The sequence below is a fragment of the Scomber japonicus genome, chromosome 3, assembly GCF_027409825.1.
Source record: "Scomber japonicus isolate fScoJap1 chromosome 3, fScoJap1.pri, whole genome shotgun sequence".
Classification (NCBI taxonomy): Eukaryota; Metazoa; Chordata; class Actinopteri; order Scombriformes; family Scombridae; genus Scomber; species Scomber japonicus.
In genome coordinates, this window is record NC_070580.1 from 11,318,705 (window position 1) to 11,342,545 (window position 23,841).

Sequence of the window (23,841 nt, forward strand, 5' to 3'; positions counted from 1 at the left end):
TTGAAAATCACCCTGTTTGATAATGTCTCATCTCTCCCTGCTGTTATACAGTATCTGTTTCCTCCTTGTTGAACACGGGGGAAATGGCAAAACTACATGCTTTTTAACTTCCTCTTAAATTTCAGTTTTGCATTGCTTTGATCCTTCCTGCTGCGCGCTTGTCACTCTTCAAAGCTGATGTGCCCTGCTTTTGATTGGGAAGAGGAATTCAAATAGTCTGATAGGCCATCCACACAAACATCCAACAAAATGACATAGAGGAAATAGTGAAGCAGAGGATGAAAGAAAGAGAGAGAAGGGCTGACAAAATGGGAACAAAATTTCCAATTAGGGAAAATGTAGGACCTCAAGTTTTTGCCAGCCTTCAAACTTTCTTTCCTACAAAATACAATAACAACCTTACAAGCCAGAGTGTGGCAATAAAGAAGGAAAAAAAAACACACTGTCAGTTTTGTGGCATCATGAGAGGGAATGGTGCGGATACTGTTTTAAAAATAGTCACATAGGAGGTCTGCGAGAGTGAAGCTGCAGAGAGCTCAGGTTTAATATCTCTCAAGTGAGAGCCACTGACAGCAACCATTGCACACAGTTATCCCTGATACTCATAAAGAACAGCTGCGTCTGCGTCTCGGCACACAGGCAGGCTAGTCCATTATGGATCGGAAACTGAATGGGAAATGAACAGAGCTCCATGCACCTCTGAAATATGTATTTTTCTTTATACCTCGTTTTCATTTGGTGTGCTCTCCCATTCTGTCTGTCCTTGTGCTGCCATATCAGTTTGTCTATCTCTTTCTGTCTCTCGCCTGCCTGTGTTCCCTCCTCCCATTTCCCACATATATAAAAAAAGCGAGAGTCACCACCTGAGGAAGGTTTGTCTGCTCTGGTACTGGCACTGTTACTCAGCCATTCTTCTCCACTTTGTAACACGGTCAATTAAAGTGAATCCTTTGACTTTCTAAGGTTTCCTGAGGTAATGCTGCTGTGAAGTGGATTCGGATTTAAAGATAATAGAGCAAGATTTTTTTTTTCTTGACAATTTATGGAAAACAAAGCTGAAACCTTTTGGGGGCGATGTTTTCCTCTCTCCAGAGGAACTGATTTAATGTGATGTATTAGAGAAAAAGACAATCCAGTTATATATGAATGTTAAAAGAAGAAGGAAGCTTAGAAGAAAATATCTGAGGAAGGAGATAGACTGTCAAGTAATATGTCTTTTAATAAACGGCAGAAAAAGAAAGGCGAGCATTCTGAATGCCGGCAGCACATTCAGTAAATAACCTTCAAATGAAAGAGTTTGGCTCGCTTTAAAAAAATAGATATGAAGTCTTTGGAGGAGATATAGTCTTTTTATCCTCACAGCTCATACTGTGATCGCAGTTATCTGGACGATATTCCTCAAATTTTGACAACCTGTCTAATGTCTCTTTCTTTAACTGGAATATCATCCAACTTCATCCTCTGTCATTCATCATTACCCAGTGGAGAGAAAGGAGTCCCACCACTTTAACATTTTGTATCTGCTCAAAAATAGATTAGAAGCTTTCTCAAGCGCACACGCGCACATGCACATGCACGTCACTGCCTCTACCTCAGACCATTAACCAGACGAAGGAATGAAATGTGGGATTGGAAAAAAGGGGCAATTAGAGGGAGAACAAATATTAATGGAAGTTAAGAAGTGACTCACAAACCCAATTACGGCATTAGCCAGGCAATTTAGATGAGCTCTGCGAGAGGCGAGAATCCTGTTGAAATGTACCAGCGGTCTCTCCGCATTAACAATGGCATTAATTCCCATGATTCGCAGTGAGGGAGAAGAATGGAGCAAATACAGCCATTCTGTCTGCCTTATAAAGAGAGCTGCATTCCCTAATTCTGTGATGGGAATGGAGGAGGAAGGAACCGATGTTCCTGTCTTACACAGTCCAAACAGACCGCGGACCCCTGGAGAGTCTCAACTCATTAAACAGCTCCATTCTACTGCTCTACCCAAGGATTTCCTATACAAGCACAATAGGTAAACCAAACCTCAGGTGCTCCATGCATAGAGAAATGTCCCACAGGATAATTACAGTGAAGACATGACTGGCTACCTGAAGGGTGACTAAAGGGAAAGAACAGGGTAGATAGATGGAGTTATGGATGGAAGGAGGGGACAGTCAGCTTTCTGCTGCTCCTGCGCTTTTCTTCTCCATCTACCTTCATTGTAAAATTGCATCCTTCAGCCCAAGCTGCTGCCACACGCTCCCACAGGAGACATGTGGCCCTGACAGTGTGGCCAATCAGCCAGTTGGCCAGTTGAAAGCCCTTCTGGCATGCCTAAGGCTAGTGGGGTCCAACCAATCAGTTAGAGGCCAGGCTTGAAAGGAGGGCCATGCTTGGCTCAGGGAGCTGCTAAGGCTGCCAATGAGAGTCCAGAGGGGAGTTAGAGTGGCTCAGAGGGAGGCTGCCAGAGGGGTCAGAGTGGACGAAGGCAGACTGACAGTTATTTAGTGAGAGGCTGAGCTCCGTGTCAGTCACAACAGCACTCAGCCTTTGTACTACTGGGTTGGTTCTAATGGGACTGTCACCTTCTAATTGTCCAACTGGGGATGCTGCAAATGACGGACACACACATACACTCAAATAGATAGACAATACATACAGACACATACACACGTACACAGATACACAAACATTCCCTCACAGACAAAGGCATACACCAGCTAACAAAAGGCAACACGGACACTCTTTTATGCTAAGACATTTAGGTCTCTGGAAAATTCTCACAAGACACAGTACACATTTACTGTACTGTCCTGCACATCCATCAACACTGCCGGCCTGGGGCTAATTTATATGTTAGAGTTACACCTTACATTGTGCGCATAAAATATCGGAAGATATTTGCGTGCACAACTTTAAGTTAAATCAATCTTCGGCATTTGTGACTTGTTATTGGTATATAATTGAATTGAGGTTTATAAGCCTTTCTGTTAAATGTTGGCAAATTAGCCAGAAATGCACAATTATCAATGAGACTATCCTATTTTACTGTAATCTAAACCTCCATTAATTTACTTTCAGGCCACTTGGGAGCAGCATCATAAGCTCTGAACACAACATTGACAGATTATCGCATTAAAATGTTGATGTGGTGAGCATACAGGAAACAGTTGCCTTGTCATTTCAGCTCTGTTTAGGTCTCCAACAACTCCTGAGGGAAATATTTGGCTAGTTAGTGGTTAAATGCTCCATCTGCTAGTTGTCCACTCTAGTTGTCTGCTGCTGGTGCTGGTCCGGTATTGTACAGTGGGTTAATCTGAGCATTTTTTACCGTCTGTTGAGGCTGAAAACAGAGTTAATGAGAGTGGAGAGACTGAGTCAAAACTAAATTGTGGGATGTAAAACCAAAACAAAGAGCTAAAAGATGCTAAAACACTATCCAGAGTGAAGGGTTTTTTAAGAAAGCTAATCTGTAAAATTTATACAGAGTATACTACATGTCATGACACAGATCTCTAGAACTAGGTCAACTGTCAAAAGTGACAGCATCAACCAAAAAGTCTGCTGTATGTGGAGTAGAGACAAACAGTAACAGTAACAATAGTAATGGTTTCAAGCCTCTAACATTTAATCATCTGTTTGGTAAGAAAGAAAAAAGGAAGGCTGAACTCCTGAAGGAGATGGAATGAAATATTTGGATCTCTTTTAGAGGACTTTGGTTATAGGACCTCCTCGTCATGAAAAAGTAAAGTGGAAATGGAAGTGGAACAAGATCAGAGCAACTTTATTCTTGGAGGCCTTGTTGTTGTTATGGATGATTCAGCACCAAGAAACTCCTGGATTCTGGGACGCACTCTAAGGATGGTGTCAGGAGAAAAAAGAGTGAGGAGCGTCCTGATTTAAACCAAAATGAGACATGTCAACAAGCTCCGTCTGTTCCTTGAAGCTGAAAGCTAAACTGACTCTGAATTTCTATCCCAGGCAGATGTTGCACATACTGTAGATTTGTGGGGAAAATAAGACTCTGAGATTTGAGATGTAGTGAGTCACTGATTGTATGAACCAACGCTTATTGGCTTTATTGACGATAACTTTAACTGCTGTTTAAGGAAACAGAAGCTGAATTGTTGGAGCTATTTGGGTGTACTGACGTGGTTATGGTTAATTAAATGATTATTTTTACATGCTGTTGATAGAAATTGGAAATTACTTTCTTCATGCAGATCAGTCATAGAGCTTGCTGCTGTTCCAATTTACAGCGGACACATATTGTGACAAATTACAAGGAAGGACAAGGAAGGAGCTCTCTTTTACACCAGTGAAGTGAAGACCACAGAAATTGAACCACTGCGGCATCTGAGAAGCTTGAGCCCATTTAAATTCCAAATATTTGCCAAAATCATCATCTTTTGTGATTTCTACTTTGATAACATTTGACAGAGGAATGCGAGTACATGTACCTTCTATCACTGGAGTAAACACTGCTTTTTTTGGATGAATAATTATGTTAAATGTTAGATGTAGATCAATCTGGTCTTGAATAATGTATTGTAATGTTGTGAATAGGGATATAACCTTATTGGCTTCTGTTTCAATGCTGGGTTATCCTGCACTGTAAGAGAATATGTTTATGGTAACACACCCATACACCCACACACAAAGTAGACACAATGGACACAATGTATTTCAATGCACAAGGGATGCAATAAAACTGCAGACAAAACAAGCAGATCCAAAAAGCATATTACAAGCTCATTATGAGCTGTAATGAAATACACTGTGCAATATGAGGTTGTAAATAAACCACCGTGTTTTCATTTTGAGCACTGAGCAAACAGCAGTACAGACATTACAATGTCACTGAGCTAAGTCCCCCCACCCCCTACCCTCATATATATATATCATATATATTTTAGCTGCTCTGCATGGTAAAGTAATTAGAGGTCCAAAATAAAGTCATGTAAGTAAGCAATATGTTTTTCCCAGCCAAAGTATGAAAAAGTTAACTTGAGTGGTTGGTGAAGTTTATCTGCTTCTGTTTGCTTTTAATAAATTCCTTCTAAATGAGGAGGCTCCAGTCATTCTGACTGTGACACATTCAACACTACACTCTACCATATTATATCCATGAGCAGTACCTTAATGGGCTATTCAAAATAATGAGGTAAACCAAATCATGCTGAGATACACTCTAATGTGCCAGTTCACCTATTCACCTTTTTTTTTTAATATGAATGTGAATGTATGATAAAGGCTATGTATTATACATATCATTACAGTTTAATTTAGCTCCATGGAAAGGGCACAGAGTCATGCAGTGTTCACAAAAGGAACAGCAAACACAGACATTTCTCTTCAGTCACATAATATTAAAATAACCTTCCACAATGTGTGCAATTATTTCCAGCTCATATTGTTCGTTTCCTTGTCCTAACTGTGGTCAGCGAGAGTGAGGGAGAGAGAGAGAGAGAGAGAGAGAGAGAGTGAGAGAGAGAGAGAGAGAGAGAGAGGGAGAGAGAGGGGGGGAGAGAGAGAGAGAGAGAGAGAGAGAGAGAGAGAGAGAGAGAGACAGTGTTTGAGGTCTGGTTAAATGAAAGGAGGATCTTTTCTCTTCCATATTCAGACTGCTTTCCATCAGTTTTGCCTCATTGGCCCTGGTGTAGGTGCTGTAGGAGACGGTTGAGATGAGAATGCCACAAATGGCCTGAAACTAATGTTGGCCTCCCTCACCCTGCAGATTTACAGCACTCTTCCAAAATGTTTTTCTTTTTCTTTTTTGTCAGTCTCTGTCTGTCCCCCTTTCTCCCCTTTCCATCTTCCACCCTTACTACTTTTCGGTCTATCAAAAGGAGTAGATCTTACCACATATCTCAGTATCCATTTAACTGAACCTGTTTTTCAACCTCCCGGTTTCCTCTGCACTTACATCTGTCATGTCAAATAATTTGACAGTGCAAGCTCGGAAGCATATTCCATTTGAGCACAATGGTAAATCAATGCTATCAAAGCTGCACCACTTGTGGTTCTTCATGACTGAATTGCACATGTCAAGGTAAAAATGGCCAACAGTGGAATGAAACTCTTGCACACTATTGGTGTGTGTGTGTGGGTTTCAATGTGTGTGTTTGTGCATTAGTGTGTGTGAGAGACATAGGAAGAGAGACCATTTCTTTTGTTTCAAGGAAGAGAAAGTACCTTTCAGAAGCTGAAACAGGGTATTGCTATATGAGCTCGAGGACTGTGATGTGATGGTGATGATAATGGCGGCAAAGTCAGAATGCAATGGGACATAACCTGAATGGCACCATGCATAAAACAAAATGACAAAGAAGCAATAAGTGAAAGCATTGTGATCATATGAATGATTATTTACAATTAAATCAGTCAGGAGTTTGTTTTGTGTGTGTAATTGGATCTGTCAGTGTAACTAGGATGAAATATCTTAGCGAGGCAGAGTTGCATTAGCCTCTCATTGTACTCAGTGTCATGCTGCCAGTTCTTTCTCCACTCTCACTGAATCAAAGGGAAAACAAGCACCAGTCCACCACACACCTCTATGGGCATGTCATTTGTATTATTTGATGGTTGCAAGGTGGTAATTACACGCTGAGGGTTAATTGGTCTCTTTAAACCTGGCGAACCTGCCTATGTGAAGGCTTGAGTATACAAACATGAGTAAAGAAAATTTAAAGAGTTTCCACAGCACATAAGAGCTGGCGTGTCTGAAAATCAAGTGCTTCCACTTTAAAGGTTGTTTTAGGCCATTTCTGAGACCGGCAAGATAAAGCAGGAAATCCCCACTGCTCCCCTCCATGGCTGCATGTCAGAATGGAGAGTTATGTCGGAGAGAGAGAGCAGGGGACTGAGGAGTAGGGGTCCATACCAATACCAAATATTAGTAATCAACGTGACCGATAACCAATATTAAGAATCAATATACTGTACAGTTGAGTATAAATGAAAATCCTGGTGTCAAAACTAAAATGCATGATTTTAAGGAATTTATGTCTTATTTATTACAGCAAAACAGCTTTGGAAAGCTTTAAGGCGGTTTCAATTAGTAAAATGCATTGGTGGAAAGTACATTAACTAAAGTGCTGAACTTTACTACAATTTTAAGGTATTTTGCTTGAGTTTTTTCATTTTGTCACTTTTAACTCCCATTTCACTACATGTTTAAATAAAATAACATAATGATGAGTTTATAAAATACAGCATATAGTTAAAGATTAAATCGGGGGTGGGGGGGGGGGGGGTTATATACTGTAGCACAATACATACATACATACAATAAGCCAGTAGAAGTACTTGGGCACCATCTTGGATGATAAACTGACTTTTGAGGCACAACACTGACTACATCTGCAAAAAAGCCAATCAGAGACTGTTCTTTTTAAGGAAGCTGAGGGATTTTAATGTTGACAGATCGCTTTTAAAAATGTTTTATTCATCTTTTATTGTGTTGATTTTAACTTTTGCAGTGATTTGCTTGTACAGAAACCTCAGCATCACTAATAAAAATCATCTGGGAAGTATCGTTAAACTTTGCCAAAAAATCACTGGCACTAGCTTGCAGCAGCTTGACAGTGTTTATCAAGCAAGAGCCATTCAGAGGGCAAAGGTCATCTTGGCAGGCCCACATCACCCTCTCCATGTTGAGTTTTGACTTTTGCCGTTGGGAAAGAGGTATACCTTTTCTGAGAGGGCCAAATGAAACAGATACCTCTCAGATCATTTGTTCCCTCTGCTGTAGGGTTTCTAAATAATCTTTAGGCTGGTTGTAACTCACCTGATGACATTTATTATTTATATTTATGTTTCTATGTATTGTACTGTTTTTTTGTTTTTTTAATGGTGTGAATTTGTTGACGACTGCTGTTGCAAATCAAATTGCCACTCGGGGATAATAAAGACTTTCTAATTTAATCTAATCTAATCAATTACTGATTTCTTCTTTCATACCCAATCTGTCCTCTCAACAATTCTCAGGTTTATTTCATGACCCTCACAAACAGTTCAACCTGGCTCCTCCTTATCAGTATTAATAATGTACTTTATTAAATGTATATAATATATAAGTCAAAGTTTAATTTTCTGCTAAACAAGTACTTTTACTTTACTTTAAGTACATTTAGCTGGTAATACTTCTGTACTGTACTTGTGATTAACTGGTGAAAATTATGTTATAGGCTATCAATGTTTTGCTGTACTCAGCTGGCTAAATTATAGCTCAAAAAATGAACTTATTGATGTTTGCTATCACATTCAAATGAGTTCAACGAGACTTAATGAGACTCAACATTAGTTTAACTTACATTATGTCACTGAAACAAATTGCATCATTTGGGTATTTATGCAGTGTAACTAGAAAGCTGGGCATGTTTGTTATAGAAATAGATCATAAGATTGTGGTGTTTTTAGAACTTCAGCGTAGATTACTGTGATGTTTATTGTAACTTTGCCAATAATGTGCTACCTCACCTTCTACACACAACTGTGCTTGCTAATCTGAGCTGCTCCTGATGTGTACCCAAGCAGATAGCGCTGTGGGTGGAGCATCGATTGACAACACAGAGTGGTGATGACAAACAGAGGGAGGAGGCTGCACCACAGTCAAATTAGTGAATATTGGCAATCGGATAAAAAAACAAACATATTGGGATAATTGTAAGAATGCTGAATATCGGATCCAATGATCAGCCAGGCTGATGATCGGTCGACCCCTGCTGAAGAGTCCATAAAGTAATGGACAGCATGACTCACAACCCCCATGATGCACTGCTTTCAGCTATGACTAAGGGCTGAGACACACCTATGCAGTATCCACATATAGTATATGGAAGCACAGACCCTCACACACATTGTACATGCAGACAAACACATCCACACTCAGACTTACCCCACCTCAACATTCACATAGCCACACACACAAAGGAAGCCCTTGAGGTTTAATCCTGCCATCTAACACCAGACATGTGAAAAGGGGATAAAAGAGGGTCCATTTCTCCAGCAGGGCAGCACAATTTGGTGCCTCCCCTGATGCTCCACAGCTCTGCTGTGTCTGTGTTTTGTGAGGGTGAGTGTTTCCATGCTTTGGTGGAAAATCTGCCCTCTTGCCGACACATTGGTGAAAGGCGATTTCCGTAATCCGGTAGTGTAAGCCTCGCTGTACAAATGGGCGTAAGGGACTTTGTGTGTGTGTTTGTGTGTGTGGGTTTGTGTTGGTGCCTGTGTGTGTGTCAGAAATGCCAGCTGAAAGCTGCATGTCTGTCTGGGCGACTGATAAGAGGCAGTGAGTGAGGGGAGTTTAGAGCTGAAGCATAGAGCAGAGACTACAACACCTCCTTGGAAACTTTCCTTTTTTGATTTTTCTTATTTTTAACATCCGTTGTTACCAAGTGGTTGTAATTATAAACTGGTTACATGCATGTTCAGTTCAACTTTTTTCTCCTATTTTGTCTCCATGTGAACAGTAGACAAACTACATTGGAATAATTGATTGAATTTAGGCAGATAGAGTATAGGTGGCATTTTCATCCTTTGCAAAACTTGTCATTTGCTGAAATTTGTGTAAGGCAGAGCTGTTCACTATAAAATTAAAATGTGCACAATCATTTGACTCCATTATTACTAAGTTTTCAGGAATTAAGTTAAAAAAAAAATTCCCTGCAAAACCATTCCTTTAAAGGGGACGTATTATGCCTTTTGTGATTTTAGATCATGATGTTGGATATCTTTGCTAAACAAGGTCGAAGTAATGAAACTGTAGGTGAATGTATGTAGAAATGCTCCTTGTAGGTCAAAAAAACCTTGTCCAGACCAAACCTTGTCCGTTGTGCATGCCCATAAATGGCCATTATTCAGTTGCCTTTGTTGTTATGTTTTGCTCATATTCTGGATTGGATTTCTGATATACAAATATATTGGAGAAGTTGACATTTCGAGTAAAAACCAAGAAAAAATAGTGAAACCCTTCTGCTACAGTTTCTTTCAGGGTTTGTTGATTCAGCTTCCAGAGCTGGTAGAACTCTCCAGAGGGAGCTGGCCAATCAAAACAGGGTTGGCTAATCAAGAGTGGGGCCTTAAAGAGACAGAAGCTAAAACAGCCCTTTTCAGACAGAGGCTGAACTATGAGGCTGCATAAGGGATCAGAATGATTTAAATAAGGAGTGTTAAGTGTAAATCATGCAAAGGTATTCCAGTAGAACCCTAGATTAAAAATATAGACCTGTAAATGTGCAGAATGTTTCCCCTTTAACAAACATCACATGTGTTTGGATAAAAATGGATCATGATCATTCAATATGCTGTAATCTGCAATATGATGTGAAAAATACTCCACCAGCTATATTTACATGTGAAACAATGCCACTGAGAGAGAATACTCCTGGGTAATCCTTAGATCTATTCTTCTGAGACCAAGCATGAAGTGCGAATTTGTGTGCTTTCCAGGCAAGGATTATATTTGTCTGTCTATCTGTCTGTGGTGCCCACAGGCACAGCAGACAAATCACCTGGCATCATGATTTAAATCAGAGACAAGCAGTGCTTTTAGCCTGCTGGGCATGCTTGATAGAAAATACCAGAATAGTCTCTGGATCTCATGGTGATATTACAGTATATGCCCCTGTCTTAGAAAGAGTATATGAATTGTCTATCAAGTCTCTCTTGGAATATTAAAATTTACCATTTTATCTGCAAACTCAAGTTATATAAAGTTTTGTGGCACTCCAAAGACTTTTGAATCAAGTTGTGTAGTATTTGCTGAAATGATTCACACTGTCACTCACTCTGACAAGCATATGAGGGAAGGGTCCTCGGGAGTTTTCAGGCACATTGATAGGCGGGATGACCCAGTCTCTCTTCTGTCGCCTCAGCCCATTGGCAGAAGAGCTTCTCTGATGTTTTCGAGAAAACTTGATAACTCTGGGTTGGGATTCCCAGACTCTTGACAGCATTTCTTCAAAGCCAACCTGAAAAGAAAAAAACCCAACATATTATATCATGCCACATCTTGCTTTGAATAAGTTGCGCATGTTATCATTTCAAGGATGCTATTTTCCAAAGACAGGTCGGAGATGAATCTATAAAGCGCTGTGAAATGACATGCCTTCCCTTCTGCTAAAATTGAAACTAAAATACTGGATGTCACACCAACAATAAAGCCATTTTGTGAGAGTGACAGAGAGGCTAACACAAGTACATATACATAAACATTTTCTGAATGCTGCATCACATTTCATGAGGCCGTTGGCAAGACACCTGAGCCTGCCCAAACCCTCAGCTTCTGACTAAGAGAGCGAGACCTCCCCCAGGCTACGTGGCAGGGTTTTGTTTACAGAGGCCCTGTTCACACCTGGCATTAACATGCGTCTTGGGTGATCCGATCACAAGTGGAGAGCTCTAAGTATGTCAGTTCACAACTGTCATTAGAATGCATCTCCATATGTGTCTCAAGTGACCACCTGTGATTGGATCTAATTTCCCTGCTCTACATGCAAATAATCACATACATCATTTCTGTTCGCAAAGACCAAATATGTTGTTTTTTTTAACTGGCAGAAAGCAGCAATGCACTCGTCATGCCTAGTCTACTGTAAATTAAATTAAAAATCAAAACTGTTCAGCTCAAATGGAAATCAGACAGTGTGCTTTGTGCATACTCCATCTAAGAGAAATCATTTTGCCTCTTGTTGTGGCTTCTTCTTGTTATTTTGCACTTTAATGATATAGTTGTCTCATGAATGAGTGACTTCTGCTTACACAGAGGACGTCATTTGAGCAGGTGGTCCTTCAATATGACCTAGGACACACTGTGTACACACTGCTAATAAAAGGTGACCACCTCCGAATGTGGTCTGAGCAATTGGATTTCACACCTGTTCTTAGAGCTGTTCTCTTGCAATCAGATATTTAATGCCAGGTGTGAACACAACCTAGAGCACCCTGTACAGATTTTTCATTCAGGCAACAGTATGCCTGCCCCTGTCTTCATCCCCTCTGTCCCTGCTGAAACAAAATGACACTTTACCCTGACAGAGGTCTATCATCACAGCAAATAGGTATTGACGAAATACCTCTGGAATAACAAGCAGAGCGGAGGAGAGAAACGGTAGACCGCCCAGCAGTGTCATCCTTGCGAGCACTTCGATTAAGAGCGGCTCAAAATGTCACATGCTAGTGTGTAGTGTTTGGACTTTGTGGATTAAATACAGGGTTCCTCAGTCCAGGGTCAATGGTTGACGTGTGTGCATGTGTGTTCGACGTCTCAGTTCTGATGAGGTACTTTTGAACATCATACAGAACAGTATTTTAATGGGATCTTCCAGGTAGGAATGTATAGGTGTACACAGAGCCCCTCTGCCCCTGCAATGACTCCCTCCAGCTGTAGCTGCAAAAAGAAGATTGTGTTCTTACTCTTCTTGCCTGGTGAAATAAGGGTTAGAAGGGTTTGTAAAAGCGTGTTTTTACCCCCCCCCTCCCAAACCTCTCTGGTGTCCTCCTGTGTAAGATTGTTGTATTGCTGTAATCCACCTAATCCTATTGTTGTCTCTGCACCCTGCGTACACACACACACACACACACACACACATACGAACACATTGGCAGAGCGCTGCTGTCACCTGAAGCACATTAGAAATCCTCCTGCTCATCCCACTTGGAACACACACAACGCAACTATACATGCAAAGACACACATGTGCACACAAGTATACTCCCACATTGCCATGACAAACACAGGGCGGAATTTCAGCCTATCAATATACACCTGCTTTGCCTGTGAGTGAGGCAGACTGTCAGCTACACCTGAGCAAACGCTGTGTATATTTTTCATCTTTTGTTTTAACTCTTCACACATTCACAGCTCAGAGGATTGAACCGCCAGACCAGGCCTCTGGACAGCCACAGCTGTGGATTAAGTTGGGCATGAGCATGACGTAGAGGGAGCGTGGCGACCGGAGTGGATGGTTAGAGGACAGAAAGAGGAACGAGGGGACCAGATGTGTTTCCCAGATAAGATAACTCTCGTTCCAGCTCCACTCATCCAAAACACTCACAGGTACCAACTGGCACAGGGCACTCAGGGTGTGTGCCAGCCCCTCCACGGGCAGCAGGTGGAATTAGTCTCTGTCTGTGAATATGTGTGTGTTTCTGTGGCTGTTTATATATTTGCAGATGCTCAAAACAAGGGACGTAAAAAAAAAACAAACAAACATGCAACAGAGGATAAACAACACTTGCTCTAGCAGATGATGATGAATCATCAGGACTGCCTACATGTCTGCGCATATGGACAGTTATGAATATAAAGGACATTTATTTCAATGAGAACGCTCATTCTCATCTACGCTCAGCCCAGTGTGCTGCTACTATGATAAAGTCCTTATCTTACTTCCTGCTATCAGCAAAAACACACAATGAATATATGAATAGCTGCTCTATATGCCATTCAGCCTGCTGACGGAAGCAGCACATCAGACCTGACGATAATGAGGCTGAAGCATCTGATTGGTCAGGCCACTGCATTCCTTTGGAAATGTTGCCAAAACAGAAATGAAGAGGAGAGATGGTCCGGCAGAGAGACAGACACGGAGAGAGACAATGAAAGAGAGACGTCCTTTATTGTATGTCTGCTTGTGGATGATATCAGCGTAGTGGCTGCATATGACTGTCACTTTCAAACAGCATGGCAGATGACAGGCTGTTGGCTTAGGGACAACACCAGTAATACAAAGGAAAGAAAGGAAGAAAAACTGGAAACAACTCTGTGTGGGCCGTCAGGAAGCAAGGTGCTTATTAGGGTTTGGGGATTCTTTTCTAGTCTGAATGTGTTTGTATATAGTATGTGCATGTGCAGTGATTTCAGTCATGCCTGTGTGAACATATGGGAAATCATGTATGCTGGCCTTGATGCAAGCATGTGAGCACACATGCAAATGTATAAAAATAATGTATGAGCATATGTGCGGGATTATTTTTCTCTATGCATGAATGTGTGCGTTTGTGAGTCTCAGTGTGTGTGTGTGTGTGTGTGTGTGTGTGTGTGTGTGTGTATGAACACATGTCAAAAAGGCAGTTAGTGTGTCCCTGATGCACCCGGGGCTCTTGACACCCAGAGGCAGGCAGGGCCAGCTGGCAGCTCTCTGCTCCCAGGCAGCCTGCACATTGTGGGGGCATTCTTCAGGCTTGTAGCCCCCAAGTCTTGGAGCTGACATCTGGAGGTTATCAGTCTGACAAACAGGCAGAACAATGTAAGTGCGTGCTCATCGCCCATTCTGTGTTCAGTGTGGCTCTGAAAACATTTGATTCAGGTCTTTTGATGTTTTTTTTTGTTTTTCAGTGCTGCAGTGTTATTTCCCTTTGCTGGTTCACTATGATAAAAACTGAGATCTGAGTGTTAGTCTCCAGTAAGAAATGCTCTCCCATGAGATCTCCAAGAAAAGCTAAAGTAAAGAAAAAGAACACTTAATTCTAACTTTGTATAACAAAATAAAACTATTGAAATTCTTACTGTTGTTATTTGCCTGTTGAGATTCACAGCTTTCCAGTGCAGATTGTCAACATAATCAAGCTATAATCACAAAGTTAAAGCACATAGCAAAAGTGCAACCATCCAACCTTGCTGTTGTTGCCTTTCAATGACCAGTGGACCCCAGGGTCTTACGTTCCACCATGCTGCCAGCCCTTGCTGTAATCTACCTTGAACAGGTGAGGCTGTCTAGGGAGAGTGTGGTGAAAATGCAAATCAAATAAGCACTAAAACCCGTTCCGGCAACCAGTCGACTTCAAATCCACTGGTGCATAACTAATGGGCTCTAAGCTGGTGGAGAAGGCAAATCAACGTGCCATGAAATCAGTACGAGTTGGAGAGCACTCAACGAGAGGCCCTACCTGTGTGAGGTGAGATAGCCTGAGTACATAAACACAGTGGAAAGGGCTCTCAGGCCAAAGATGCTCTACACTTCAATTGTTGCGGTATTGTGCACTGGAAAATTAAATACTAAAATGATCTGGTCGATCACGGAGCACATTCCAAGTATGCTAATTTCTGCTACTAAAACAGAACAGTGAGAAACTAAGCCTGTTATTAAAAGCAAATCAACACACTCTCACTGATGCTTTACAGTGAAGTAAAGCATAGTATACTGTAGCAGAGAAGAAAATGATTCTGTGTTGAACCCAGTTCATCTGAACCAAGCATATAATTTGTTACAGTACAGCATCTCTATCTACATATCAATCATCTGTACACAGAGTGAATGAGAAAAAAAAAACAAACAAAAACTTTAAATCACCATTGGGAAGAAGAGGATATCCTGAGCTGTTTAGATCCTCCGCACCTGTTTCCATGTTGACACAGTAGGCTGCGGTTAGATGATGCGATTATGATAACCTCTTTTCCAAAATAACTATTGACTTTCAGAACAAAGACATGGGCTCAGATAACACATACTCACCCCCATGTGTGTTTACTAAACTGCAAAATGAAAATGGGCCACATAGTTCAAAACCACAGCACTGCATTGATCAGGCTGATACGTTTTAATTTCAATATACAGATATCATGTCAAGTCATTGCATTGAACTGTATGCAACATGCCTCTGTTCACTGCCTTTACCAGTTTTAATATCATATATCAAAGGAAAATAAATACGGGAGTTTAGCTTTCTAACTCAATCCAAGAAGTTCATTTGGGCAATCAAGTGCAATTTAGACTACAGCATCTTAACTGGTACCACTTGTGATTAAATGTTCAGATATATTTCACAATTGAGACACACATGTGACTCTGTTCTTTCATTGTAAACAGACATGTTCACAAATATTTGGCAGGTGTTTTTACCTCACCCAGACACCATTACACAAAGTGTCATTCAGCCAATATTTTGGATTAATACTTTTTGGTCATTTTTGGTAAACATGGTAAATATACTTGCTGTACATTAGTATTACCATTGTGAGCATATTAGCATGCTGAAATTAGCATTTAGCTCAAAGTATAGCTGTGTCTAAGTACAGTTCATGGGTAGCAACAAGGCAAAAAGACTTCATCCACAGAACCGGAGCCTTCAGGGACATTTGACATTATTCCAGGTGACAAATTTAAACTAGTCTCAGCTGCATTATATGGACTAACTTTCTGCCTCTTGCATGTGAATGAAGGGGTAGATACATTTTATTACATTTTCAAAATGCAGCAAATAAATCAACCAGGCTGTATATGTACCATGAACATAAAAATTCAGGTCAATTAATGGATGTCAGTGTGGACAAACTGTTGTATGATTTCTCAGTCTTGTGGAGGTTGTCACTCAATTTCACATTTTTTGAGATCATCAATGTAAGTTTTGACTATGAAACAGAGAAGAAAATAAATAAAATGAAGCTTAGTGTAATTTCAAGCAGGACTATCCATGTACTCATTCATTCAATCTCATTCCTCCTGCTTTCTTCCCCCTGCTCCTCCTGCTCCCTTTCAGCTAATGAAGATTGTTAACTCTTAGTTAAACCAATCCAATTTTGCTTCAATTTCAATCAGCCAATCATGTCTTAGCTGTCAACCTTTACATATGTTGTCCTCTCTGCTGCTCTCAGCTGTCATTTCACCTCCAGTTCATCACTTCAGCACCCAGGCGTGAGTTCAACAGAAACCCACCGCCCTTCTTATCATCCAAATCTCAGCATCCTCTTTATCCATCACCGTCATCCAACAGCATCTAGACTCCATCAGGGGATACATTACTCTACTCTCAGCTTTACCACCACCTTTATATATATTTAAGATGATGTCAGGGTGTGGTCTAGTCGCCAATGACTTTTCTCATTTCTCGTCATTATTGTGCACTTCTCAATAATACTATTATATTTTTTTATAACTATGCACTCAAGTATCAAGTATTTATTTTAATTTTCTCCTCAGGCCATCACAGCAATTTCCCACTCAGGAGATTGGAATAAATTCAACTGTAACATTTATTTATATCATCTGAAAAAAAAGTGCATATAAACACTCTTGTGGAAAAATAAAGCGCATTCCTTTTAAAGATGGTTTTCATATTTCCATGCGATTAGAGAAAACACATTTACTTCTTGTTCAATTATTGAATCTTCCTCTAGCTCCACAGTGTGGGGAACATAATTATACACGGAAACTACATCACCTGGTCCTCGCAGACTCTGCCAGAGTGGAACATTAGCTCAATCAATGTCAATTATTTCCCAGTCTCCATTATTGCACTGCCAGGAGTGGGCAGAATTTTAATCCCCACTCTGCAATTGCTTTAGCTACATGAGTCTTGGGCTTTTTGTCATGATTAGAAACATGACTGAACATTAAGCCCAATGGCGTTCAACAAGTAGTGCAGGAATAATGATAATGGGTTTGTCGCTCAAGAAAGTGCAGCCCAGCAGTGGAAGTCAGTAACTATACATTTGGCTTTGTGTAGTTACATACTCGCTAATAGTGCCTTTGTAGCAAATAGGGCCATGTCTCTACTTGTCACACAGAGAAGCAGTGCAGCTTCACTGCTGTGCATGCACTCTTATAAAATGTTAACTTAGAGACAGCAGGACATATTCAGGGAAAGAAAGACACAATGTTATTACTTTAATTGGTAAAAGAAGGAATCTGAAAACGTGGCTCATAAGGGTTTTCTTAATTAACAGCTTGCCATATTGAATTTCACCCTGTTCAGATTTTACTTAGTATGTTAATGTGATTAGTTTCTCCTGTCTTAGCTGATTTCTGGGAGCCTTTGACAGGAATATCTTTTACAGGTTCAGAAGACAGCAAAAGATTTGTGGGCGATAGCATTTTGTCAAATCCAAATCCAGTATCAAATCTGCTTATCGAATCCTTTACAATCCTCTTATCAAATATTTTAAAGTTTGGATTTTAACAGTTGCAAGTAAATAAAGTTTTAAAAAATGTCAAGTTTCACAGTTTGTTCCAACAACCTTCTTATTCAAGCAACTTGCTCCAAACACTGGAGGTCCCATAGAAGAACTATACAGTATAAGATTAAATATTAATGTGAAATGCATAAACTGCTTGTGTTATACTCCTGAAAATATCTTAATAATTGTTTAACAGCTGATATAATCTACAGCTAGTAATGTTTGTCATTTTAAGTGAATGCATCAGCCATCATTGGGTAAAAGAGATGTATTTTTGAGTCTAAGCTTAATAAATCTGGGCCAAACATCTGGAAGGTGTTTGAAACATGGGGCAGATGAGTTTGTGTCAGATGGGAGCATGGCCTGCTAGTTTCTAGATGTGGTAAAGTAGGCAAAAAGCATTTTAGAAGTAAACATACAGTTTATGCTTTCCAAAGTGTAATGTAAATGTGTTATTTTATCATTTCAGTGTGCCCTTGTTTTTTTGTCTTATTACTATATTGGTTCTCTCTCATTACCTTTGTCAGTGGTAGAGGATGGGGGTGTCCGGCCAGGGCCAGCTTAACAGTGGTCTCCCAGATGTGTGGGTCATGGAGTCCCCGGGCCGTCACCATGAACTGGACAGGTTCTGACAGGTTGGCCACCTCCTGCTCAGCATACACCATCCCATCAGGCCTCACGCTGAAGTTGGGGTCACTGCTGATGAAGCCCACTTCTCTGTTGTGCTGGCAATCCTCAAACTTCACTGCAGAGACAGACAGAGACAGAGAGAGAGAGTCCAGATTTAGAGAGCAGCACAGTGAGATTTACTCTACGAGGTGTTCACAAATCCTTGTCACATCTGGCAGGCTTAAGATTAACCTGCATCCATCAAGACGTATCTTGAAATATCTCATCCCTTCTGCTGTCACTCCTGATTCTGATTTTGACATCTTTGGCAAAACAAACTGCTTATCTGTTTCTGAACTGGAATACATGGTGAGGAACCTAATTCTTTTTATATCATTCTTTTTTTCCAAACTAGATGGATAGCAATGTCAAAACAGTGTTTCCCCAGTTTCTCCAGGGAAAGCATGAAGACAAGGTCTAAATAAGTGCATTAGGCTGACTGGGCCAATTGTGCTTCATGCTTTTCTGCCAAGCACACGCAGCACAGTCTTGAATGACATGAAATGACAGCTCAGCCAGCAACTATGCACCAAAACTATGGAACCTATACCCACCCAATGATATAGGAGATGCAAGCTCTGTGAACATTTTTATGTATGTATTTATTCAACAAAGCTTTTAAATAACTGTCACTCTTCCTTTGTCCTACATATTTTATTGTTCGTATGCCTTCCTTTGTATTGTTTCTATCTTTTACATATCCTTTTGTTCTGTTCTTGGTATTTGCTGGCTCTTGTTTGTTATTCATTTAATTACTTTTTTTCACTTGTTTTAATACCTGTTTCTATTCTCTTGTTTCTTCACTTAAAGTGCTGATATGATGATATTACATTGTGAACAATTAAATGTCTCCACAATTTGATTGTTAATGTCGTGCTACAGTGCACACTGTCTGCTAGCAGGAAGCTAACGGCTAACAGCACAGACAAGGACCATCCACATATCTAATCTGCTGGTGAAATAAGCAGTTTTAATGTCCTGCTAGGAATGTCACCTAATGCACATCATGTTAAACTGACAGGTGGGCTGCAGCTGAATGCTACTGTTTAGCGCAGGAGGGTCAAACTCATCTTCATTCAAGGCCACAAACAGGCCAGGTTGGTCTGATGTGGGCCAGACAAGTAAAAAGATGGAAGGAAGGAGAGATGGAATGAAGGAAGGAAGGAAGGAAAAGAAGACAGGAAGGAAAGATGGAAGGAAGAAAGAAAGAAAGAGCAAAAGAAAGGGTGGATGGAAAGATGGGAGGAAGAAAGGAATGAAAGACAGATGGAAGGAAGGAAGAGAAGACAGGGCAGAAAGAAAGACAGAAAGAAAGGAAGGAAAGTTGGACTCCTCGGTGGGCCGGTTCTGGCCCACCGGTTTGAGACCCCTGGTTTAGCGGTTAGCTCTCCTGCTAACTTGTAGCTTTAACTTCTGTCAGCTTTTTTTTTGTCAGCTCTGACGCACTGTGTTGGTGCCTCTTTTTTTTTTTAATGGTACACACTCTGAGGGTTATCTGAAATGACACACTAATGCTTCTACACAACATCAGCTATTTGCTTTTCAGCTGTGAAATTAGTTTGGTTGTACTGTTAGTTTATTTCCTGCTGCAATATCCATTTTAAACAACGTCACAAATAGACTGTCACTACTTTTTAATGTAGCTTCGCACACTATGGGAATGTTTGTGTTTTATTGTAATTTTATGTCTTTATGTCTTTCATGGGTATATGTTTTTATGGTTTTTGTGAGCCCCTAACCTAAGAAATTTCCATCATTATGTAAAAGAGGCGAAAAAGAACTGTGATAAGATTGTGGATCATGCCTGAAAAAAAGATGATATAAATATATATATTTGCCATATCACCCGCGCCTAACATAGATAAAGTTTAATTATTATTATTTGCTGGGTTTTGCTTGACTGAGACAAAAGAAAGTGAGCTGAGAGGGAGTTCATGTTTATACACACACACACACACACACACACAGTTTCCACAGTGATATACCATATGTGTCTGTATGAGGAGTATTGGAGTGCGTAGGGGTGTTTGCTGTCTTTCTGCTCCACATGAGTAAAGGTCTGCGACAGATTGCATAGAGGCAGAGGGAAAGAGATGATGTTGGCTGCTGAGTTCATCAGTGCAGACTCTCCAGTGACAGCTGACATGAATTTGCCATTACACCACACAAAACACAAGGGGAACTGACAGCATCTCAGACATGACAATTTGGAAAATCCTTTTATTCCAACGCCAAATTTAATCAACGCTCAGTGCAACATTATCTCATGATTTGCAGCATGATGCAATGGCCTGAATGTGTGAAAGTTTTAAGCATGTCTATTGTGAACTCACGCACACAAACATACACACACACACACACACACCAACCCTCATCTCCCTCTACCCCCACGTTGAAATGCATGTGCTCAGATCTTATCCCACAAACTCTGGCTGCTAATAACAAGACAAATTGATTTCATAAATCACCCAGGGAACAGATTGCCTCTTATGAGCTATGGCAGTGTGATTTTTCAAAAATCCAGCGTGAAGAATTCTGCACAGCAAGCTTTTTATCAAGCCATCTATTTAATTTATCGCCCAGCTTCCTGTCAAAAGCAGCTCCCAAACAACAGGCTAATAAAGCATGAGAGTCTTCGTGGCCACTGCAGCTCAGCGTCACACAAATGAGGCTGCTTGTTTTCAACCTCTGAGTAATTGCATGCGTAATGGGACGGATGGTAAACACGGTTTTGACAATATGTGCATCTGTCTATGTTGGCAAATGCAATCCATATTTTCATTGAAAAAAAAACAAACTGCCCTGTAGAGAATGTCCCTATGTGAGTGATAAGCTTTGTGTGAAATTATTGCCTGGCTTTGGGGATCATTTATAAAGTCGGTACGTGATTTAACATCAGGTTGTGACAATGTGACACAGACCTGCTTGGATTGTCCACAGATGAATTGTGATGGCAGGCATGTATTATGTAAATGACTTCAATTAGCTTGAACTGAGCAGGCTAATTGTTGTCACTTAGACAGGTCTCTTGTGGTGCAGCTGGAGAAGCAAAGGCTTAAGGACATGAGCACGGCAAAGCGCTGCTTATGAATGTGCGTGCGTGTCCCTGTCTGTGTGTGGATGCACATACAGATATGTTCAAAGTACAGCTAGTTTGAGAATATCTGTTCTCAGCTGGTGCATATATTAATTTCAATGTTAATTCTACAATAGAACCAGCAAATTCTCAGAGGGACTGTCTAAATCAGCTGCCTTGTGTGCTGCGGTGGAGCCAGTTGGCATGGGAACACACATGTGGTCTGTGGGGCATCGCCATTGTGCAGAGCTGTTAGACAAGGGTCTTTAATTCTTTGTGAGGGCACCAGGTCGGCCCTCAGTTTACCATTCAATGCCTGGTGGTGTGCACCCGGGAGGGGCCGAGACCATGAACCTGATTTCTGACAAATCTACTAAATGTGGAGATATTCATGAATGCTTTGCTATTCATTAAAATACTGTCCACAAAGCACATTCACATCAGGTGGAGGGATCTGATCTGTCACGCTGTTAAATGGAGATGAAAGCGGCAGAAAGAGACAACGTTAAGACTAGATACTGATAGAGGACTTGTGTGTGTGTCTGCGAGAGAGCAAGATGGTAGGATAAAAAGGGGTGGGATAGGCAGATACTGAAGCACACCATAAGACAGAAAAAAAGATTGAGCGATTTATTTAAAAATATATAAAATAAACCCTAATTGGCACAATTGGTAAGGCCTTAAAAAACTCTCTCTCCCTCTGTCTTTTAAGACAAGAAGAGTCAATGTAGCAAATGTAGCGGTGCAGTTTATTCAGTGCTGTCACATCATAATGGAAATGGAAACGGTGAACGAAGACTAACGCTGCTGATGACTAATCTGTGCTTATTTATTGTTATTGTTCTGTAGCGCATGTAATTCTTTTTGTCACCTCACGCTTCGCAAAATACGGCATCTATTTGTACACAAAAAAAGAGAATGAATAAAAAAAAGAGAACGCTCCATGCCTTTTTTCACAGCTGATAGCTGTGAAGGTCAGTACACCAACAACCCTTCATCAATTTAAAAATAAATCAAAATCCCACACATATTTTCCATCATGTTCAATCAATGCTTCATCGCCTGGTCAGCTTATCTGGAGACTAAATAAAAGAGACAGATGAATGGACTGAGGTTGGGTTCTCACCTCTGGCTGTATGGAAGGTCTATATATATATCTATATATATACATATATATAGATATATATATATATTCTAAATGTAGTTATTGTACTGTATACATCCATCAGTGCACATTTTTTGTTGTCACAGACTTCACAGATCTCTTCAGATCTGATGACAAAATCACACACTGACCCAAGGACATCAGACTTCAGTACCAGGCATCTAAAGGCAGCTCAATTCACTAGCTATCTTTTATGAATCTGTTAAGGGTTAAGTGTGTAAATACATGTTTGTCATTGGGTTTAAAAAATTCTGAACAAGATATTTATTTCACCAACACTAAGCTGATACACCAATCGCCATCATGTCATTGCTTAGACAGGGACATGGCAAGTGGCTTACCCACAAGCTGCCAGGCTGTATCTTTGAGAGATTTTTTGTTGTTGGATGAATTCAGAAGACCAATACAAATATGTAAAAGGTGATGTCATGATAGAGCATTTCCATTAACATGCCTCTCTCTGACAGGGCGAAGACTGTATTAAAAATTTCAAGATGTCTCTGCAGTGTGAAGCTTGGGTGTGTATTTCTGAACATATTCCATTACAATGTGAATTAATGGGTTAATGGGTTAAAATGACTGTGTGATAATTGTGTGTCATTGTACAATACACATGGGCAATGACAGTAGGAGGGCATGGCTACTCTGCAACAGGGGACAATTGATAGTGCTGCTGCTCAGCAGTTCAGATTCAGAAAACGATGTAAACTGCATGAAAGTAGAGGGACAATTTTGTGTCTTGCTAGTTATGGTAACAGCCTTCTCATTCAAATGTCTATTGTGTCAATTGCCTTCTTGTTAATATATTTCGTGAGTGTCCTTGTACTTCGCCTTGGTTCACTGTGGCTGATGAGGAAAACATCAGGGGTATATGCTGCCAAGATACTGTATGCTGCACATGAAGCTTCTGTAGCCTGTAGTGTTCAAGCTTGTGTGTGTGTGTTTGTGTGTTTGTGTGTGTGTCAGCCTGCCCCTGTGTGTCCTTTTGTAAACTTCTTTGTGTGTGCGTGCACGTCTCTGAGTGTGTGTCCTGTATATTTTAGT

General features: G+C 40.6%; 1 protein-coding gene across 1 annotated transcript in view; it reads right to left on the reverse strand.

Moving 5' to 3' along the window:
- Nucleotides 1-23,841, reverse strand: part of cdh4 (cadherin 4, type 1, R-cadherin (retinal)) — a 190,590-nt gene that overhangs the window by 49,686 nt on the left and 117,063 nt on the right. Inside the window, exons 4-5 of the mRNA XM_053315209.1 lie at nt 18,406-18,632; nt 10,779-10,961 (exon numbers count right to left, since the gene is read on the reverse strand). Of these exons, the coding sequence (XP_053171184.1) occupies nt 10,779-10,961; nt 18,406-18,632 (410 nt within the window). The remainder of the gene's footprint in view (nt 1-10,778; nt 10,962-18,405; nt 18,633-23,841) is intronic.